Source organism: Equus quagga, chromosome 6 (genome assembly GCF_021613505.1).
Source record: "Equus quagga isolate Etosha38 chromosome 6, UCLA_HA_Equagga_1.0, whole genome shotgun sequence".
Taxonomy (NCBI): domain Eukaryota; kingdom Metazoa; phylum Chordata; class Mammalia; order Perissodactyla; family Equidae; genus Equus; species Equus quagga.
This window is the reverse complement of record NC_060272.1, coordinates 90,515,497-90,535,520: the sequence shown is the minus strand read 5'-3', so window position 1 is coordinate 90,535,520 and position 20,024 is coordinate 90,515,497. Positions and strand designations below refer to the sequence as shown.

At 43.9% G+C, this 20,024-nt stretch overlaps 1 protein-coding gene across 1 annotated transcript in view; it reads right to left on the bottom strand.

Annotated features, from left to right (window-relative positions):
* RASEF (RAS and EF-hand domain containing) overlaps positions 1–15,426 on the bottom strand; it is a 72,764-nt gene extending 57,338 nt beyond the window's left edge. The window contains exon 1 of the mRNA XM_046664688.1: positions 14,758–15,426. Within this exon, the coding sequence (XP_046520644.1) occupies positions 14,758–15,188 (431 nt within the window). The 5' untranslated portion in view covers positions 15,189–15,426. The remainder of the gene's footprint in view (positions 1–14,757) is intronic.
* Between the last annotated feature and the right edge of the window lie 4,598 nt (positions 15,427–20,024).

Below are 20,024 nucleotides of genomic sequence, written 5' to 3'. Positions count from 1 at the left end.
CTAATTATTGAATGATTGACATTTAACTGTAAATTATTATTGATATCATAGAAGGATAACTGTTTAGTGCCTAAGCTATAGTCACATTTTCGTCAACAGCTAAATATTGACCATATAGAGTACAGATGATTCTGGCAAGCAAATCTGTTGGAGATTATACACAACCTACTCTGGCCTTCTTAAAAGCCCCTCTCAACAATTACAAGAGTTTGCTGTGAAAGAGCATGTAATTAAACAAGAATTTCTTTTCTCTGACAACATCTTTGAACTATCTTAAATTAAAACTATCTGTATACATGGTACTGTTTAGTTACTGTACAAAAAAAGTCATAGAAAGAATTATTTAAAATCTACTTTTAAGAATCATTGAAATGAATAATGGTTTTCCAGTCTCTCTGTTCTATGCAAAGAGACAGATCAAAACTATTAAACTAAAGCAAAATTAGTAGTAGAGACTTTCTTATAAATTTTCTTGAACACGTTTCCCCTTTAAAATAAAATGTTGTTGACATCCTTAATTCAACATTTCAACAGTTAAGCCCCTTGGAGAGGCTTCCAGTCTCGTTCGATGGTGCCTGGGGCGTATTTTCCACAAGGTAGGAGCTTCCCCAGATACACCCCACTGCTCCTCAACTGTCCGTTTCATTGCTTTCCCAGCAGCCGGCAGGAAAGTGTAATTAGTTTTTCATTTGATTTTCTGAAGAACTGACGGGTGACTTTCAGCAATGTGATTAAAAAAAGAAGGTAGCCAAAAATCCTATTAAAATCTGACTTTTTCACATTATTCCAGGATGAGCTGTCTCGAAAACTAGTCCATTTTGAGCTCCCAGAGCCACAGGCCACTAAAAAGCAAACAGCCGTCAGATTTGCAAACACTATCTCCTGATGGAATCTGACCTCAGGCCCTCAGGAGAGCCAGGAAAAGAGAAACCGGTCTTCTCTTAATTGAGTCATCATCTTAACTCACTGGGTCATCAGATAAGGAAAAAGCAATTTCAGTGAGCTGGGTATTTACATTTATCTCAGTTTGTATTTTTCATCCCAAACCTTTACTCTTCCCTGGTTTCCAGTTCTGGTTCTCTGGTATGAGCTGCCCTCCTCTCTCACCTGCATGGATGACATCCCCTCCGGGCAGTACAGGTGGCCCAAAAGCTACTAAACAAAATGGAAATGAATGCTGAACGGCTGCTTTCCAACGAAATACTAAAGAAGGAGCTGTAATGAAGTTACTACAATCATTCCCTTGAAGGGACGAGGAGAACCCACAGAGCAGCAGGATGTCTGCCTCCACGATAGTGTTTGTAGCATGTCCCCAATACTCAAAAAAGTGAGCATTAAAAATAATTTCAATGACCAATTATTGGGCTGGGGACCCAAGACACAGGTGCAAGCCCCCATCTTGCCAGACTCCCATGGGTGCATCTCAACACAAGCCCACACCCACTCCTGGCTAGATGTCTACTTCTTCTATGTATTCACAATGCTATAAAGCCATGTTGTGCGCTTGTCTTTCTAAATGGCATAATTTCTACAAGGATAACTTAGAACTACAGAGTCTACTTTGGGGATCTTTCAATATGCACAAAATGGGAAAAGGAGTTAAAACATGAAGACAAACAGAAATAACAATTCCAAAATGATGGCAACACTCCAGCCATCTGAAACTCAGGTATCAGGCTCCACGTGGAATCCAAAAGAAGGTTGAAAGTCAGGAAAGAATGAAAAACAGCCTCTGAGACACCCCTGCTTGGCAAAGGAGTAACCTGCATTCAAGCAGGGGTTTAAAATGCAGTTCTGATACATCTGATCATTTGCTCTCTGAATCTTCAGCAAATGAAGGTACCTAGGAAAGAGGGAGGAAATGACAATAGTGCCTTGTAACCTGGCAGCCTGAGAGCAAGAGCAGAAAATGCATACAGGAACTCAACAAGTCAAGCTGAGCTACCATCTCTGCAATACTGGGGATATCACTATACTGCAGCCAGGATGACGCCAGACTTCATAATGATGACCCTGCATCAGCAAGGAAAACTTAAATGATTTTGAAAACAATTATTAAAAGCACTGCATTGTATGTGGCCACATGCTCACCAAAAGACATGTGACAGACTACTCATTGCAGCACCATCTGTAACAGCCACAAAGTGGAAATCACCCAAGTGGCCATTAATAGTAAAATGGATAAATAAATTGTGGTATCTTCACACAGTGAAGCTACAGCAACACAAATGACAGATCTACAAATACCAGCTCACAAACATAATGCTGATGCAAGAAGCCAAGCCAACGTATGTAAGAAAGAAAACAGACAAAGGATGATGACTATCCTGGGGGCGGGGGCTGTAAGGACTGGAAGGGAGCACTGAGGAGCTTCTGCAAATGTCCTGCTTCTTGCTCCAGATGCTGAGGATGCGAGCATTTCGTCTGTGAAGATGCAGCAAGCTGTCCACTAAAGGGTCTGAGCACTTTGCTGTATGTGTATTTGTCTTTGAAGAATAGTCACAAAATACACGATATACTTGATGAAGTATAAATTACTTATCTTCATGGTAAATTCAGTCAAGAACACTTCACAGTTCAGATTTCAAATAGCCAGAGGCAACCCAAGGCAAAACTTGGAAGTATGTGAAGTTTTACCTTTTCTACCTCAGTTGGACATTCTCTTTCTAGGTCTTTTGTAAATTTTTTAAAGCAGGTCTCGACCACACGTCGCCACATCACATACCCTCATTTCTCATTTCCTCAGCAAAGTTCAATACGTGCACAAACCACGCAGGGATCGTGTTAAAATGCAGATGCACCAGGAGGTCTGTAGTGGGTCCCAAGTGTCTGCATTTCTAGCACAGCTCCCAGGGGTTGCCAACGCTGCTGGTCTGAGCAGCAACGCCCGAGAAAAGAGGGATTTAGAACCAGTGTCTGCTGAGCTGCTGGGCAGTGATAATGCCCCATCCTGGGGACAGGAGCATGGAACCAGCAGCTTTCTTATGGCTGGATTTTAGGACCTATATCTGGTGGACCACGTCTGGGCTTCCCCATGCCTCTCAAACTGCATCCCTGTTAGCAACTACCAACTCAAGGACAACTAGTAGGTGGGGACGGCAGAATAAGGAGCTGGTCCCGCTCTAAGGAATTTTTACTGTTTCTCATTAAAACTTCAGCCTTTGGACTGCTTAGCATAATGCATTTCCCATAAAGGAAGTGCACAAGCAGTCAGTCCGCCTGGCGAAGAGCAGCAGAGTAAAATGCTGGCCTGGCTCTCCAGATGGCCAAGCCTGCTCAAATCCTAGAGGCCTCTTCCGTGAGGTGCTCAGGTTAGAATTACAGACATTGTGATGAAGAGTAAGACTGGAGGGTGAGAATGGAAGGGTGGAGACAAGGTGAATGATAGGCCCTCTTGTCCCACCGGGGCATCTCAGAGTCACAAACTCCGGGAGGGCAAGCCCCTTCTTGGCAGAAAGAAAAATGTTAACACCCTTAAAGTCGCCCCAGAAATTCAGTATGTTGTTTTGATGCATTTAGGCATATCGAAGGGGTTTAGGAGGAACATAATATATGCACAGGGATTTTTCCAGATTCAAATAAATACTTGAAAGTTTTCTAGTATATTTTATATTTTATAAGCTGTAAGCATTAAAAAAAATGCTCTCTGATCTTTTCAAAATTGATTCACACAAAAACTGAGAATATCTGAAAAAGTTTCTTAGTGGCTGTGATGGTTAATTCTTTGTGTCAACTTGGCTAGGCTACAGTACTCAAACATTGGGTCATACACATCTGGATGTTGCTGTAAAGGTATTTTGTACACGAGATTAACATTTAAGTCAGTAGAGCTGAGTACAGCAGACGACCCCTCCATAATGTGGGCAGTTAGTTGAAGACCTTAAGATAAAGACTGACCTCCACCAAGAAAGAGGGAATTCTGCCAGCAGACGGCCTTCAGACTCGAACTGCTACATGGACTCCTCCCGGGTCTCCAGCCTGTCAGCCTACCCTGCAGATTTTGGACTTGACAGTCTCCACAGCATGTGAGCCGACTCCTTATAATAAATTTCCTTCTCACTCTCTCTTATACAGATAATCTATCTATATATGTCTCTACATACATATCTTCTGTACACACACACATAGATATGCACACACACGCACATGCGCACGCACACACACACCCCTTATTGGTTCTGTTTCTCTAGAGAACCCTAAAGTAGGCAGTGGCTTAAATCATCACACTTTTCCTTGGTGCTAATCACATATAAACAAATGTACCAGCTTCACAATGAAGATATGTAGCACTGCCTAAAAGGACTGAATAAGATTATTCAGCTTATTCAATTGAATAAGTTGAATTCAATAAGAACTGAATTCGTATTCAGTTGTTGAAAAAGAACTTTAATAACAAATACCATGTGACAGAGGTCACTTTTCAAGGCCCCAAATGCCTGGCTATACCATAATATTTGAATCCTCGCCAGGGTTCAGTAGTATTGTACCAGCCTGTGGGACAGTTCTGTGGACTTTTGTAGACTGACAGATTCTTATTGGCCCGAAGACAGCTGATTCACTGGGCCCTCCTAGGAGAGAGACAATGCGTATCCTTGTAGACCAGGATAAACCCTCTGAATCTACACACACAGAATCAATCGACACTCATCCCAGGCTCTCTGTCTGGCTTGGGCCTCTCATGAATTTGTACTCAAGACAGGACTGCTCTGCCACAATGCACGTTCCTACAGCATCAATTAGCTTATTCCCCAGGTCAGTAGGTGAACGATGCTAAAGTGGAAGTTGTATTTCCCAGCATGTTAATGCTTTGTGCCCCCAAGTAACAGCCGCCAAATGCAAGTCCATGACTACAGCTGAGGGCAGCGGGCTGCAGGTGAACACAGAGCTGGACACAATGCCCACTAGCCCTGGGGTCCTCCTCTGGGCACAGAATGTCCATGTGTTTTGTCTTGGTTCCCTCAGATCTTTGTGCTTTTTGTCCTTGTCCCCATAACTCAGCAGCCACAACACATACACCTCCTTCCATCAAGCTACCCTCACCTTCAAAAAATAAAAAACTGTAAAATCTTATTTTTTTATTTTTTAAAACATCTACAGGTATTCTGGACTGTTGTATTTCTATGTCTATGAAGAATCTAATGTGGCCTTTTTTCTTATTGTGCTAGTATCTTATTAGCATTGTTACTGGCTTTTTGAGTACTCTGGTTATAAAGTTGTATAGATATTAAGTGGTCAACCCATCCTTACTCTTTTGTCATATGCCCTGTGTATGTCTGCAGAATATTAGGTTTTTCTGGAACGCAGACACTGTGTTAGAGCAGAAATGCCTGCACCATCACTCATTCACTAACATCCACAAGCTAGCTATATCTGCTAGACTGAAGTACAAGCTATGCCAACAGATGCCCAAGGAGGAAAAGGGAAAGTATTCTGCGTCACAAACACTAACACTAGTTTATCGTGTGTCCGTCAGAAAACATGACATACAAACGTCCTGAAAATATGGATTTTCTGAGCAAAAGTCAGTTGACTCTCCAGGAATTCTTCCACCTCAGCTCAGAGCAAACTGTAACCCTGTGCTACAGAAGTGAGAATTAGGAGGCGACTGTGTCACGTCAGGGGACGAAACAGTACAGCCAGCACACCTAAGCAGATGGGCGAAAAGTCAGCCAATGCTGCCCCAACCTCCCCCGAGCCCGTCTGCCTCTGGACCAGGCAGCACAGGTGGCTGACAGCAGGCAATCCTTTCACCCCAGCACTCACACTGCAGAATAAATAACTCATTTGCACTTTTTTGCTTCAAATCCAAACATTCAAAAACCATTCTTGGTCAAAGATTCCATTATAACAAAAGGGCCACATAATTTTATAGCTGTAAAAGATCACAATGGGGTATCATGGCCGAACATACCAAAATGTCCCAAAACTAAATCTAAAATATTGAAATTGAAGAGAGTGGTTGCCCTTTGGGCGTCTGTGGTTGGGCAGAGCGCTCAGAATGTGTCATTATCTCCAGTGCTTCTGCTTGGTCACCTAAAAACAAGACAAGGCCTGACAGGTATGAGTGCATGTAAGGGGCAAAGGTCATCAGAACCTCTATTTGGGACTGCTCCAAAAAAATACAAGACATAGAGCTTTTGTAACTATTCAAATTTCTTATCTCTGCAAAAAAAAAAAGCCATATTTCTGTAACATTTGTTCTTCTTGTGGTTAAGAAACAGAAAACATGAAATCTACCTTCTTAACAAAATTTTAAGTGTACAGTGCACAGCACTGTTGACTATTTGAACATTCTTGTACAGCAGATCTCTAGAAGTTTTTCATCTTGAGTGACTGAAACTCTATACCCACTGAACAGCAACTCCCATTTCCCCTTCCCCAGCCCCTGGCAACCACCATTCTACTTTCTGCTTCTAAGAGTGTGACTACTTTAGATCCCTCATATAAGTGGATCATGCAGTATTTGTCCTTCTGTGATTGGCTTATTTCACTTAGCATAATGTCCTCAAGGTTCATCCACGTTGTCATATACTGCAGGAATTCCTTCCTTTTTAAAGTTGAATAATATTGCATTGTACATATACACCACATTTTCTTGATCCATTTATCTATCGATAAGCACTTAGGTTGTTTCCGTCTTTGGCTATTGCGAATAGTGCTGCAATGGTCATGGGAGTGCAGATATCTCTTCAAGATCCTGATTTCAATTCTTCTGGATATATACCCAGAAGTGGGACTGCTGAATCATATGGTAACTCTATTTTTAATTTTTTGAGGAACCTATATACTGTTTTCGTAGTGGATGCAACATTTTACATTCCTACCAAGAGTGCACAAGGATTCCAATTTCTCCACATCCTCACTAGCACTTACTACTTTCTGTGTTTTGACAACAGCCATCCTAACAGGTATGAGGTGACAGCTCATTGTGGTTTGTGATTTTGATCTGCATTTCTATGATAACTAGCGATGTTGAGCATCTTTGCACTCCCATAAAAAATTTTTTGCCTGAAGGACAAAATATTCCAAATGATCTCTCATAATTAAATTCGCTTACTTTTAACCAGAAATCATTCCATTCCAATTGGTTTTTTACATGTCTTAAAACAGTGACAGCCAAGTACTTCCAGCTTCAAATGAAGAAAAATAGACATCAGGGTAAAAGGTGTTCTGGACGTTCCAGCACATTCAGAGCTCAGCTCTCCTCCCCCAAGGACACACCCACAAGGGCAGCCTAACCTAGAGGTAGAAAATATTGTACAGCCACATCTGTTGAGCCTGAACAAGGTAACTCTGAGAAGTACAACAACATCCAAAAGCAAAAAAGAGAGTAAAGATAGACTATCTTTGGGTCAAAATACTATCCCACAAACTTGGAAGAGGGGGAAGTAGCATCATTGAAGTGTGAAGTTAGGGTGCCGTGGAACCCCATGCCCACATCCACATTGATCTTCAAAGCGAGATCACACCTGACACCTGAATTTACCAGGGCACATTCACAGGTAGGAAACAGGACACAAATTGGAAAAGGGATCTTTCCCACCTCCATGCTATGAACTCCACAGAGCAGGCAAAATTGGAAATTTCTACCATCTTTTATAAGCTGGCATCGTAGCAACACTGGGCCTTTATCTGGCCTCGCAGCAGCTGTCCATCACCCCAGCAGACAAAGCAGAGACTAGCACTGGGCCCAGACACCACTCCCTGGATCAATGTTACCTGCCCGGCCCCACATGCCTCTGCGTTTGCGAGTCCCCTCAACTACGTTAGTCACCTGTGGAACAGAAAGAGAAAGGAACGTGGACATCATCTGACAGGGGCCTAGAGTCTCTCCGGCCGGAACTGTACCACCACCACAGGGGATAGAGAGACATAACTGCTCTAGTGAAGAGAGGAGGAAACGCCCTGAATTTAGTTGGTCTGCTTGATTTCTGATGGCCCGAGAGAGCTGGACCCAGACCGTCTACTTCCTGATTCTTCCCACTCTATATACCCCATTGGAGTTGTCACCTCTGGATAGAGAGAAACTGGCCAAGGAACTCTGATTTTTGACAGGATACAATTTTAAAGCACTCAATGCCTAGCACAGTCCCAGGAACAGATGGAGACGAAAAAATGTTTTTTAAAGGAAGGAAGAAAGGAAAGAAAGGACAGACATATGAAAAAGGCAAGAAGAGTTTCTTCTGTGGAAAAATGACAAGACAGGGAGCAATTTAAGATGAACTTCCACAGTTTTACACCCTCAATTTAAATGACAAGATCGATAAGTAGTGAAAAATAGAGAAACTAAAAGTTTTCAATCCTATACAGTTCTTAAGGACTTCAAGTCCTTTTAGAAGAGTGTTTCTCACACTTGATTAACATGTAGACCTTATTAAAGAAAATATCTCCTATGGACTCCAGAGCTGACGTAAATATTGTTTCTATCACATTACTTAACTATGAACAAACATAAACCAGATATAAACTCCTTATACTTATAGCTCAGAACATTTATAAGGCCAACACACATTTACAAAATCAATGACATCAGAATTAGCAACATTCATCTAATCTGACAGAAGACGCACTTCTACCTGAAACAAAATCACCATGGCCAACACCAGCACGGTACCCTCAGCGTGCACGTGGCTCTTTTGAGCACACTTACGTGATCAAAATTCCATTCTCCCATACTTTTCTATTGAGACCACAGATAACCCCACACTCTGTGTTGTCAGTCACTTTCCATTTCCATGAATACCTCATTCACACCGGAGACCACTGCCCGGCCCTCCTCACCAGCCGACAACAATGAATGTAGTGCTGTGGGATGCTGCACAATCTTAAACACAAAGGCAGCTTCTGAAATTGTGCAGCCAAATCTGTAACGCAGGAGTCATCCAGGTGATTCCAAATGAGCTCAGATGTAATTGTTTTATATTTCATTAAAATGAAAACAAAAATGTTCAGTCTTCCAAGACTCCCAAGCACATATGTAAAGACCCCAAAGGGTCTGTGGCCCTGATTTGAGAAACACTCTTGACATAAAATGTCCTCAGTCCAGGATATGTGCCAGGGGTATTTTTCCATTCGTTATACTGCATCCCAGGTCCTTCGGGCAGCAGAAACTCCTAGAGACTTAAGAAGGTGAAACAATAAGCTTCTTGAAGGTCAGGATCAGGTCTATGAAGTCTCACTGGTGCCTAGGACACTCGCAGGATGTCAACAGTGAGTGAATTAGAGAATTAAAGAAACCTGTTTGAGCTACTGCATCTATGTATCCTGCTTTTATAAGAAACATACAGTAAGGCCTCAAGGGTTAAAATTCACTTTTCTCTTTTTATAATTACCCTGACAAAAGCAATGCTGATTTGGAAGACCCCAAATATTTACAAAGTTGAAGCAATGAAATTGTTTTTTTGAGGAAATAATTTCAGGGAATCCATAAGTGTCACAAATGCATTCCACCATTACAACTGCCCTCTGGAAAATGGTGTTTACTTTCCATTTTACAACCTGATATGGGACTAATACAGTCAGATGAGCAGCCTGAACACCCATGATAAATAATCTCTCTCCATTTCTTCCTTCAACTACAAACCGCAGTCAAGTGCTACCTAAGCTTAATGAGATATACACAAAGCAAGAGTGTATATTGTATACACCATCCTAGAAAAAACCCAAACACTTGACTCACATGGCGTTCTCACCTCTCCCGTCATCTAAAGGTTCTCCTTTCAGCCCTCAGCTTCCAAAGCTCCATTCAAGGCCCACTAGCGTGATGCAGCCACTTTGATTTTACAAGTGAAATAAGACTATGTAACCGTGTAGAAATCAGGAAACAGGTAAAGGTTTTTATATGTGCAAATTCATAGCATGACCATGAATGTGAACAGTGATTTGGAAGAGAAGTAAATCAACATTTTAGGTGACAAGACAAGCTACAGAAGAGTCTATGGTTCCTGGAGTGCAGGCTTCCCAATGACACCCCCTGTTAAGCCTTTTTCTTTCTGCCCACACCATAAGGACAGAAAATAATCTCTCATCAAAACCTGAGAGCAAAGCTCTGAACCATCAGTGAGATGTGAGGGTCAAAGAAGGCCACTGTCCATAAGGCCAAAACTGACAGCCCTCTGAGGACAGGAAGGTCAGAATACCTTTCTGGGACCAGAAATCCAAAAAGAAATTACTACCTTGAGATGAAATTCAAATATCAGAACCAGAAGGAGACCCCACCAGCAAGTACAGTCCATAAAAACTAAGCCATGCACGGACTCTGGCCAGGCCCCGGGGGCAAGGCTGGGAAGGTTCCAGGTAAAACTGTGGTTTCCTTAACAGACAGGTTTCTCCCACTCAGCAGCAGGGTAATGACACACGTAATTGAGACAGAGGACACATTAAAGTGAAAAAACAAAGGCAACAGGCCAGCAATAGTGAGAAAACAGATATACAGTCCCCAGTTCTGAATCCAGAAAAGGCAGACAATCTCGGGAAAAGCTGTGGCTGGTGCACAGGTAGGTCCCAAAGCCAGTGCAGAAGGAAACATCACACACACTCCAAACACTCTTGAACCTCCTCCAGGACTGGGGTCCTACCCACCATCTTGCCTCAAGGCTGGAACAAATCTGTATCTCCTTCGATGAGCACCACACATTACTGGCCATATGAGTGAAAACAATATATTCCTCTTCAAACACTACAAACAGAGACCAAAGCACCAAGATGCTCACATTTGGAAGATACGCAAGAGCTGAGAGCAAACAGAGCAGACTGGTTTGCCTCTCCCCCTCAAGCTGGCTCAGGGCCATAAACTCACTGAGTGGGAAGAGAGGGGAAACTGAGGCACTATTGAATCAATCAATCAGTGTCTGTCCATCTATCTCTGGATCCTTGTCTTTCACCTCCTCTCACTCTATGTCTCCAGGCCTCTCTCTGAGTTTACCTCTTTCTCTGCCTCTCTGTCCCCTCCCTTCCCTTCCTGCCAAGCCCCATATCAGGTGCGTGAAGCAGGCTTCCGAAGCAACCACGTTACCACGAAAGCAGACAGACCGAAAAGGGCTAACACAGAACCCAGGAAGGGGAAATGGAAAAGAAAGCCTGACCAGTCCTGAAACCAGGCTCTGCCTGCGTGCAGCTACATGTTTTTAAAAGTGTCCTAGTTGAGTGGTATGGTGTTCAACTGTCCATCTTTCCTTTTCAATTTTAGCAATCCTCACTATAGTCTACGGACATGCTGAAGTCAACTGTTTTGACAATCTGTATACAGTTCACACGTGGGTGGCTTGGGTTATTAAATTTCCTGTTTCTAAATTATTAAATAAAAGACTTCCCTTGGAACTTGTAGAATGGTCACAAACCATGCGAAACAGCTGACGGCACAGGACCAATTTTGGTATCTGAACCAATCTCACCCTAGCCCTGTGTGGCAGGTCACCAATCAGACAAACACCTGTTCCATCACAGGCCCCTACCCTGGGTCTGTCCCTGATCCAGCTGTTGTGAGGAACCTGCGCCCATCCACAAATTCATTGTGCTTCCAATGCCAGGTGGATCCTCATGTTTCAGTCTGTGAGCATGTGGGGTTCTAAGTTAATTTAACAAAGTGAATCAATTCACAAATGATACTCAAAATCACTACAAATGGAGCTGAGAAAACTCTGAAAGGCCTCAGCTCTGACTAGAGAAGAGAGATGAGTCCCACCATCCCCCTGCCCAGTCAAATGCTCAAGGCACACACACCCCCTATTTCCTTCTCTCCTTGCCAATCTCCTAACACCATGACCAGCTCACACCAGAAACTTAAAAAAACGGGCAGGGAGGGAACCTACAAAAGAGGTGATGAAAATGCACACAGCATGAATTAACTGTACTCTCAGTATATGAACCAAAGAATTGAAGAACACAGGCTCATTCGATTCATTCAGTAAACACTGAGTACATTTATTGAGTACCTACTGGGTACAAAGCTCCCTTTCACCAAGATAACGCCCCTGGCACCAGAAATTAGCTAGGCGAGGCTAGTACAAGGCTGCTGTCTGTCTCTCACCGCACATTCTCTCCCCACTTCATGGACTTTTCTTGGCCTGGTACAATCCTCCTTCCTGAGTATCTTACATAACCACATTGCCTTGCCCGTTCTAGTTTCACCTGCTGGCTGACCTCGTTCCAGCTTACTAGGAAGTGGCTACGACCCATCCTGACTCTACAGACCATTCGCATCTGCTCAGCTCAGGTTAACAGGTCACAAGACTGCTCAGGACAGTCCCTTTTCAGCCTTTAAAGGAAGAAGTCCCTCAGTTTTGACATACATCCCAGAGACCATTTTCATTATTTGTATTATTGATTATTTTCACTATTTGCATTATTATATTACAGGACATGAATACCCCGTGGGATAGGCATGGGACAGCATGCCACCAGGGGTAAGATGGAGGGCCAGGTGGGAAGAAAGCCACTAGCGGAAATGGCACATCTTCTCGGAGAAACAATTTTCCCATTAAAAGAAAATATAACATTTTGTATTAAAACAAGCCCCAATATATTATGGAGTAAAACAAACAAATAAATGAATTTTTTTAAAGATAAAACTCAAGACTTCAAGGAAAGCTCCGGCTTGCAGCCATCTGTTGGGCTCTGCTCACAATATATGGAGCTTCCTGCAAATAACCCTCTTGCCTTTAAATGTTCTTTGATGAAATTTGTGAGAACTGTTTCACCCACACTACAAACTTCTTGAGGGCATGAACTATATCTCATCCTTCTCTTTTTTCCCAAGGACCTAAGACAGTGCCTGAGATAGTGTCTGGCACGAAACAGGCATTCAATAACATTTGCAGAATTCATTTGGCTGAAATAATAGTAACAGCATTATCAATAACAAAATTTATGTCACTTTTGGAAAAGAGGAAGGGAAGATGAGCAGCTGTATGAGGAAGCGGAATAGAATCAATCCAATTTACCAAAACAGTTAATGGCTGCCATGGTAACAATCAGACGAAGCAACTCCGTTTAGTTCTTTTCCACTCAAACAAGTACAGGAAGGCAAATATTGTACTTGTTAATCTCACATAAGAAGGAGGTGGGGCTTAGAACACAAGTCTACCAGGTGACACCGGGGCCCATTAAATTTAATAACCTGAGTTTGGAAAGGCATCGTGATAATAACATTGTCACTGATAATATTAAGTGCCGGTTTTTATGCTGATCCTAAGGTCGTTTTAATCCTTTAAAGGTTAAGTGTCAAATATTTGCTACTGAGACTTGACAACTGTGTCAAGATCTGTGTGTGTGTGTGTGTAAAAAATATGGTGTGGGCTCACCTTTCCTTATTCCTAAAATGGTTACCTTTTCTAATCAGCTGGACCCAAACCAAGTTACAGATGAAAGATGATTCAAAGAATTGTTTATAGCAACGTTTAAATTTTTCTACTTCCCTGGTGGAGACATTCCATTTTAACTCATTTGTAAACACTAGAAAAGGTGAGTATCACACCCACTTTCTCTACACAATCCCTCTTAAACGGCAGTGAGTCACTCTCCATGCCCAGTGTTCCCCACACTTTCCAAACTGGAGGGAGAAGCTGGGCGGAGGAGGAAGTGAGGCCTCCCAGCCCTCAGGTCCAAGCTGTGAAGGGGTGAGGCAGGCCACTGATGCCTCCCAGGGCTATGTTGTTTTCTGAGTCTCATGTCTCAAATGTAAACTGCCAACCAAAATGATGCCTTTCAGATCTTCTTCATAATGACAGCCAGAGCTCCATAAAATTTCAAACAAGGAGGAGAAAAACATTTTACAGCATTAACAGGTTTGTAGAGCCTGAGGAAAAAGCACAAGTAGCACTGGAGACACACCATGAAACCAAGGCATGGAGAGATGCAAATTAACGTCCAAGAATAAAACCGGAGTAACTTTCCCTACATGCCCTGAACCTGCAGGCATCCCCTTTCCTCTTGGGAATTAAGTTAGTAACTTGATATTATGTTATTTTGTCGGAATCATAGGAGTAGAGAATTTATTGTATGATTTTATCATTTTATCGTGTTATATAAAAAGCGAGAGTTTTTCGGTTCACATCTGGGATCAAATCCCTGCTCTTTTATAAACCGGGCAAGTCCCTTAACGTCTTTAAGTCTAAATTTCTGGGCTAAGTTTCTCCATCAATCTGACATAAAAAAGTCAACCCCCAAGGCTACTAAGAAAATTAAAAAAATGAACGCTGTGAAACACACAGCAGGCATCAACGAATTCGTGTATGTGTCCAGCAATATAAATGCCCAACAATGTCTCTTTTTCCCCTTAGTCGTAGGAAAACACATGCAAAATTACTATAGAGGATGCCAAACTGGCAAACAGTCCAGGTCACCGCTCCGGGCCTTGGCTCTGGAGTGTAGCCCGGAAGCCTTGAATAGGTGACGTCAGCAGGCCGCCTTGAGATGTGCTGAGCGCTCCTAAAGCGGTGTCCCGTGAGACTCTCAGGGCACTGCGGATTTCACTGTGGCCACGTGTAATTAACAAAGTGCCAGGTGCAGGACTCAGAAATGAGCAAGAGAAACTTTCTCCCCAAACCCTGACTCTGGCCGCAATCCCTTTCCTTAACTCTAGGGGATCTCCTCTCGGAAAAGTTAAAGTGAGTCACGGAATGGGGAAAGGCAACTCGCAGAGTAGAGCAGGGTCCAGTGGGTCTGCATACTCCACAATGTCAGAGGCAGAGATGGCAGCGCACCCGGGAGGACAAGAAACACCCTCATCACCTCCCGCCCTCCAACTCACACACGCACCTGGGGATGAACTTGGCCTCGTCCCCGAGTCGCGCCTGGAAGTCCTGCCAAGCCAGGCCAGGGCTCGCTGGGCCCCAGGGGGCGGCCAGCGCCTCCGCCGCGTCCTCGTCGCCCTCGTCCTCCACGCTGTCACCGGGGTGGAGCCCAGCCCGGGCCGCGGCGGACGCGGGCTCCGGGGACCCCCAGCCCCCGCTCCGCCCAGCGCGGAGTGCCCCGCGGAAGCCGCGCGCGAACTCCTGGAAGGTGATGGTGCCGTCGCGGTCGGCGTCGAGCCGCTGGAACACGGCCTCGGCGTCGGCCGGCCGCACGCGCAGCTCCGCGCACAGCGCGCCGAACTCCTCGCGCTCCAGGCGCCCCGAGCGGTTCGCGTCGCAGGCAGCGAAGAGCGAGCGCAGCCGGGCTAGCTCCTCGCGGTCCCCGTCCGCCTCCATCCAGCGCGGCGGGGGCGGCCCAGAGGGCTCCAGGGCGCGATGGGGCGCGCTGCCCGTCCTGGCTGCGGCGACAGCGGCACGTCCGGGGCCACCTGCTGCCGCCGGGAGCCGCGGTGAGTTCAGCCAGTCAGGCTGGTTCGACGACTTGCGGGAATGCCCGGGCGGGGCCAGGCGCCTGGGCGGGGTGGGGGCGGCGCGCTCCCGGCCCCAAGTGGTGTGAGCGCGCCCCGACTCCGCGCCCTCTCCGCAGTGCCCGCCCGCTCGCCCGCCGCTGAGCGCCCGGCACGGCCGCCCTCGCCACCTTCCCGCGGGCCCGGCGCCGCCCAGCCCGGGAGGAGGAGCTCGCGGCGCCCGTTCCCACGCCTCCGGGAGCCCGCCTGTGCTTCCCGTGCAGGGCCCTGGCCCGAGCCTGGCTCGGGGTCTTGGAGTTGGGGACCCGGCCGGAACTGGGGGTGCGGTAGGAGCCTTGCAAGGCCCTTCGGCGTAAACACTGTTTGCTCGGTAAAGGCAAGAGCTGGCCTGAGGGCGGGAAGCTGACTAGCAGAAACAGAAAAGGAAGGTGGGAGTAGGATCCCAAATTGGTTGACGTTATATGTACTTTATTTTCTTCTAATTCGGGAAAATTGGTAAACTTCTGTAGATACAAATATTCTTACAAGTCAAAGTACGAGATTTACCACAAGGCCCCAATCTCTGATTTTCCTGGCTTTCCTGAACGCCTGTCCGGCCAACATGAAGGTCCAAATAGTTGACACGTTAGAAATCACATAGATCTTCCAGATTTCCACATCCAACTAATTTTTTTCAGTCCTTGTCTCCTCAACCTGAGAAAGGTAATAACCAAAATCTTTGGCAGATGACAATATTTAAGCAAAGACTGGGGTAGATTTTTTTTTTCTTCGAACCAATCTTATGGAAATTACATATCCAAATGTATGTTACGCTTTGGTCTTTAACACTTATTTCAACAATGCTATTGTTTCTTTAATACTGCTTATGGGTACATCATCTTTCAAGTTCATCCATTTGAACTTTTGTTTAAATCCTGTCCTTCCATCTCCGAGAGACCCTCATTCTGTCATTTGACTTACGTCTGTTCCCTTCCGTGACTCTTACAGCCTATGAAATGCGTTTGAGTTATGTTTACTTTATTCACCTTATCCATTCGCTCCACTTTTTAGGCTTTCTTTAATTTACTGTCATTTCTTTTAGTTATGACTGTATTTCCATTTTGTCTTGTTCTGGATTCTCTTTATTGCTTATTACTTTGATTTTTTAATATGATAAAAAATAAAGTAGGAGATTTGACTGGCCCATTCCCTCAGGCTAGAGTTCGTAAACAGAGAGCTGAGCGCTGAAAGTCTGAGGAACTGTTTCTCCATGAATAGCGCAATAAACACCGTCAACACTCACAGCATCTATCAAGCTGTAAATGGAACTGATAATCACCATCTGTGGATTTAACTGGTAAATTATGAGAGGCATTCCATTAGAAGCCTTGGTTTTGCAATCTAATTGCTCAGTGAATACAGTTCTATGCAAGTGGACAGCTAATACATTGAAATGAATTTTATCATTAGTTCAGTATAAATTGTTAATTGATTTTGAGTTTATGTGCTTTCCTGTTTATTCTAAAGATTGATTTTTCATATAAAGTAAAATTTAATTTCATATAAAGCTTGGTAATGCCTTTAAAGTTTTACAAATATACTGAATCTTTACAAATTAAACTGGATATTTAAAGTATTGTTGGAGCTGACCTGGTGGCATAGTGGTTGAGTTCACCGGCTCTACTTCGGTGGCCAGGAGTCCACAGATTCTGATGGGTCGCGGACGTAACACTGCTTGTCAAGCCACACACGCTGGGGCAGCATCCCACAAAAAATGGAGGAGGATTGACACAGATGTTAACTCAGGGACAATCTTCCTGAAGCAAAAAGAGGAACACTGGCAACAGATGTTAGCTCAGGGCCAGTCTTCTCACATACACACAAAAAAATATATACATATATATATATAATCATTATACTGTTAGCAATTAATAAATATCTGTATTTTTCAAAATAGATGAGTTAATATTTTTGACTGCTTAGGCCAAAGTGGGTTCTTGAAAACTGCTAGTGCAGCTTCATTTCCTGAACTCACTCGGGCCTTTGCACTCATTTCTAAATTCTTGCATTCTTTGACCTGCTTTGCCCTTCCCTTGAACCCCTTCAGTGCAGAGTCATCAAGAAATATGGATTATTCCAAATGTCTCGTGTCTACATCCTCTCATTTCCACTGATATTAATCTACTCCAGGCCTACTATTATGGTTATCTATCATTGCGTAACAACATAACAAACAGTGATTTAAACCTGCAACCATTTTATTTGTTCGTAATTTCATTATCATCAGCTTGGGGAGGACTTAGGTAGGTGGTTTTCCTGCTGGCTTTCCTGGGATCATGTAGTTGCGGGGGGCTTAATTATGGCTGCATGGTCTTAGAGGGCCTCACTTATATGTCTGGAAGTTGGTGCTGGCCCTTACCTGGACCATGTGTCTTCAGGAGGCTAGTACCAGCTTTGTCATAGGGTGACACTGTTCCAAGAAGGTAAGTCCCAATGCACAAATGCTTTTCAAGCCTCCCTTTGTGTCATATTTGCTGATAGTCCATTGATCAAAGCAAGTCACATGGCCAAGCCCTAAGTTACCATGGGAGAGGACTGTACAAGGTCACGGATACAGGGAGATATACTTTATTGCAGGCCCTTACGTAACAATATATCATATAGGTGGGACTGAACAGCCTCTAATACATTCTCTCGGGCCCCTATCCTGCTGCCCTCCTCTTCATTCTGCACAACCGCAGCTGGACAGTCCTTCTTAAACACCAATTATTCGCTCATTCTAGAGCCCAGGGGTTCTCAATCAGTGATAATTTTGTTCCCCAGGAAACATTTGCAATATCTGGAGACATTTTTGGTTGTCAATTTGAAAAGAGAGAGATGCTACTGGCATCTAGTAGGTAGAGGCCAGGGATGCTGCTAAACATCCTATGATGCACAGGGCCAGCCCTCCGTGACAAAGAATTATCTGGCCAAAAACATCAGTAGTGCCCAGGTTGAGAAAGCTTGCACCCTAGCTCGTAAACCCCCAGAGGTCTCCCAATAAAAAGAGAACCAAGGGTAGACTCTTCATCTGGGCATTCAAAGTCCTCTGCTATCTGGTCCCACTTTATGTATCCAAACACCTCTCCCTTTAGTCTGCATCCGGGCCCCTATTGTCCCCCAAATTTGCCACACTTGATTACGTGATTAACATAATAGCTCCTTATTGTCATGACAAAACGTAAATATCAAACATCCTTTTGCTTGTCTCTCTTCTGCCTGACCATTTCCCAGCCTCACTGGAAGAGTTGGATCCTGCTTTTCCTACCAAAGTTTCCACAATTTCATTGTGACCTCTTGGGTACAAGGACACGTATTATGTCAACTCAAGTAACAGGTCACAGGAATGCTTTTTTGTGTGTGTGTCTTTTTCATGTTAAAACTCTGATCATCTGGAATTTATTTTGGGTCAGGCGTGAGTTGTAGATTTCAACCTTACTTTTTTTCTGAATTTCTACCTAGCTGTCTCAACACCATTTATTCAACTTCCTCTTCCCCATGGATTTCAATACCACCTTTACCATATACGAAATTCCTGCGTGTATTTGGGTGTATTTCTGGACTTTCTCGTCTGTTCTATTGAGGAATCACTCACATTTTGAAAGGACTCTTCAGCTTATAAAAAGATTCCTAAAGGAGTCCTGTTGGCTTGTCTTTCATATGTTTAAGTGTTTATTTATACATTGTTAAAAACTGGGCAGAGAAGACTCCAGGAAAGAAGGAAGAAGGCAGTGAAGCTTAAGACTTATTTGTTAGGAACAAGTACATATTGACAGTCCATCTGAAACTGTCATGTAAATCAGTGAGAAAATAGGAGTTGATCTAGAGAAATGGTAAGAAAGCCCCTGTTTATTTAAAATGTGAGATGCCGCTACAAAGCCACTCAGAAGGTGCTGAGGAATGCTTCTGAATAACCTGGCAGTATACTCAGGGGGAGGCCAAGATTATGTAAGCTGTCTCTAATTTTTTCAAGAACGAGAGAAGAAGAAAGAAATACGAGGCATTTCTTTTCTCTTTGAGCATCCAGAAACAGCCAGCCCGGAATTGGAGATAACAGAGCAGCCTTTGAGAGCTGGTGGATTGGTAGGTAAGGAGAGCTTGCCTCCAGTTATCAGCATGGCTTTTAGAAAGATCAGCTTGCTCTGTAGCTGCTCAAGGATTTTAAGAATCAGAGATAATCTGGTTAGAGTGTGTTTCTCAAAATAGTGAAAAGATAGTATTGTGATCAAATAAATTTCTAAAACACAAATAAATTTGGAAGAGAATCCTGCTGTATCCCTTCTTAGATGAGATAAAGTTGTTTGTACTTGTTTATTATTTCCTGAATGTATTTGATTATAGAAGATTTCAGTTTGGGGTTTTGTTTTGTTTTTGTTTCAGTTTCTGTGGGCATTCCACAGAGTTGGTGCTCTTGAGAGCATACTTGGGGAAACCTCGTGATAGACAATGACTAGGGTGATGAGTCATGAGAAATTATCCCTTGCCACTACGTCATAAATTGGCCCAACCTCCTGTAATGGGGAATGGGCACCACCTCTTACCCTCCTCTTCACCCAGTAAATGGGAGAGGCTTTTAATGGAACCCTGTTGTAATCTACCCTATAGGATTTCCTTCAGCTATAGGAGCCTTCCTCAGAGCCTGGCTTACCACTGCACTTATTCTGTCCCAGAAAGATTCGATAAGCCT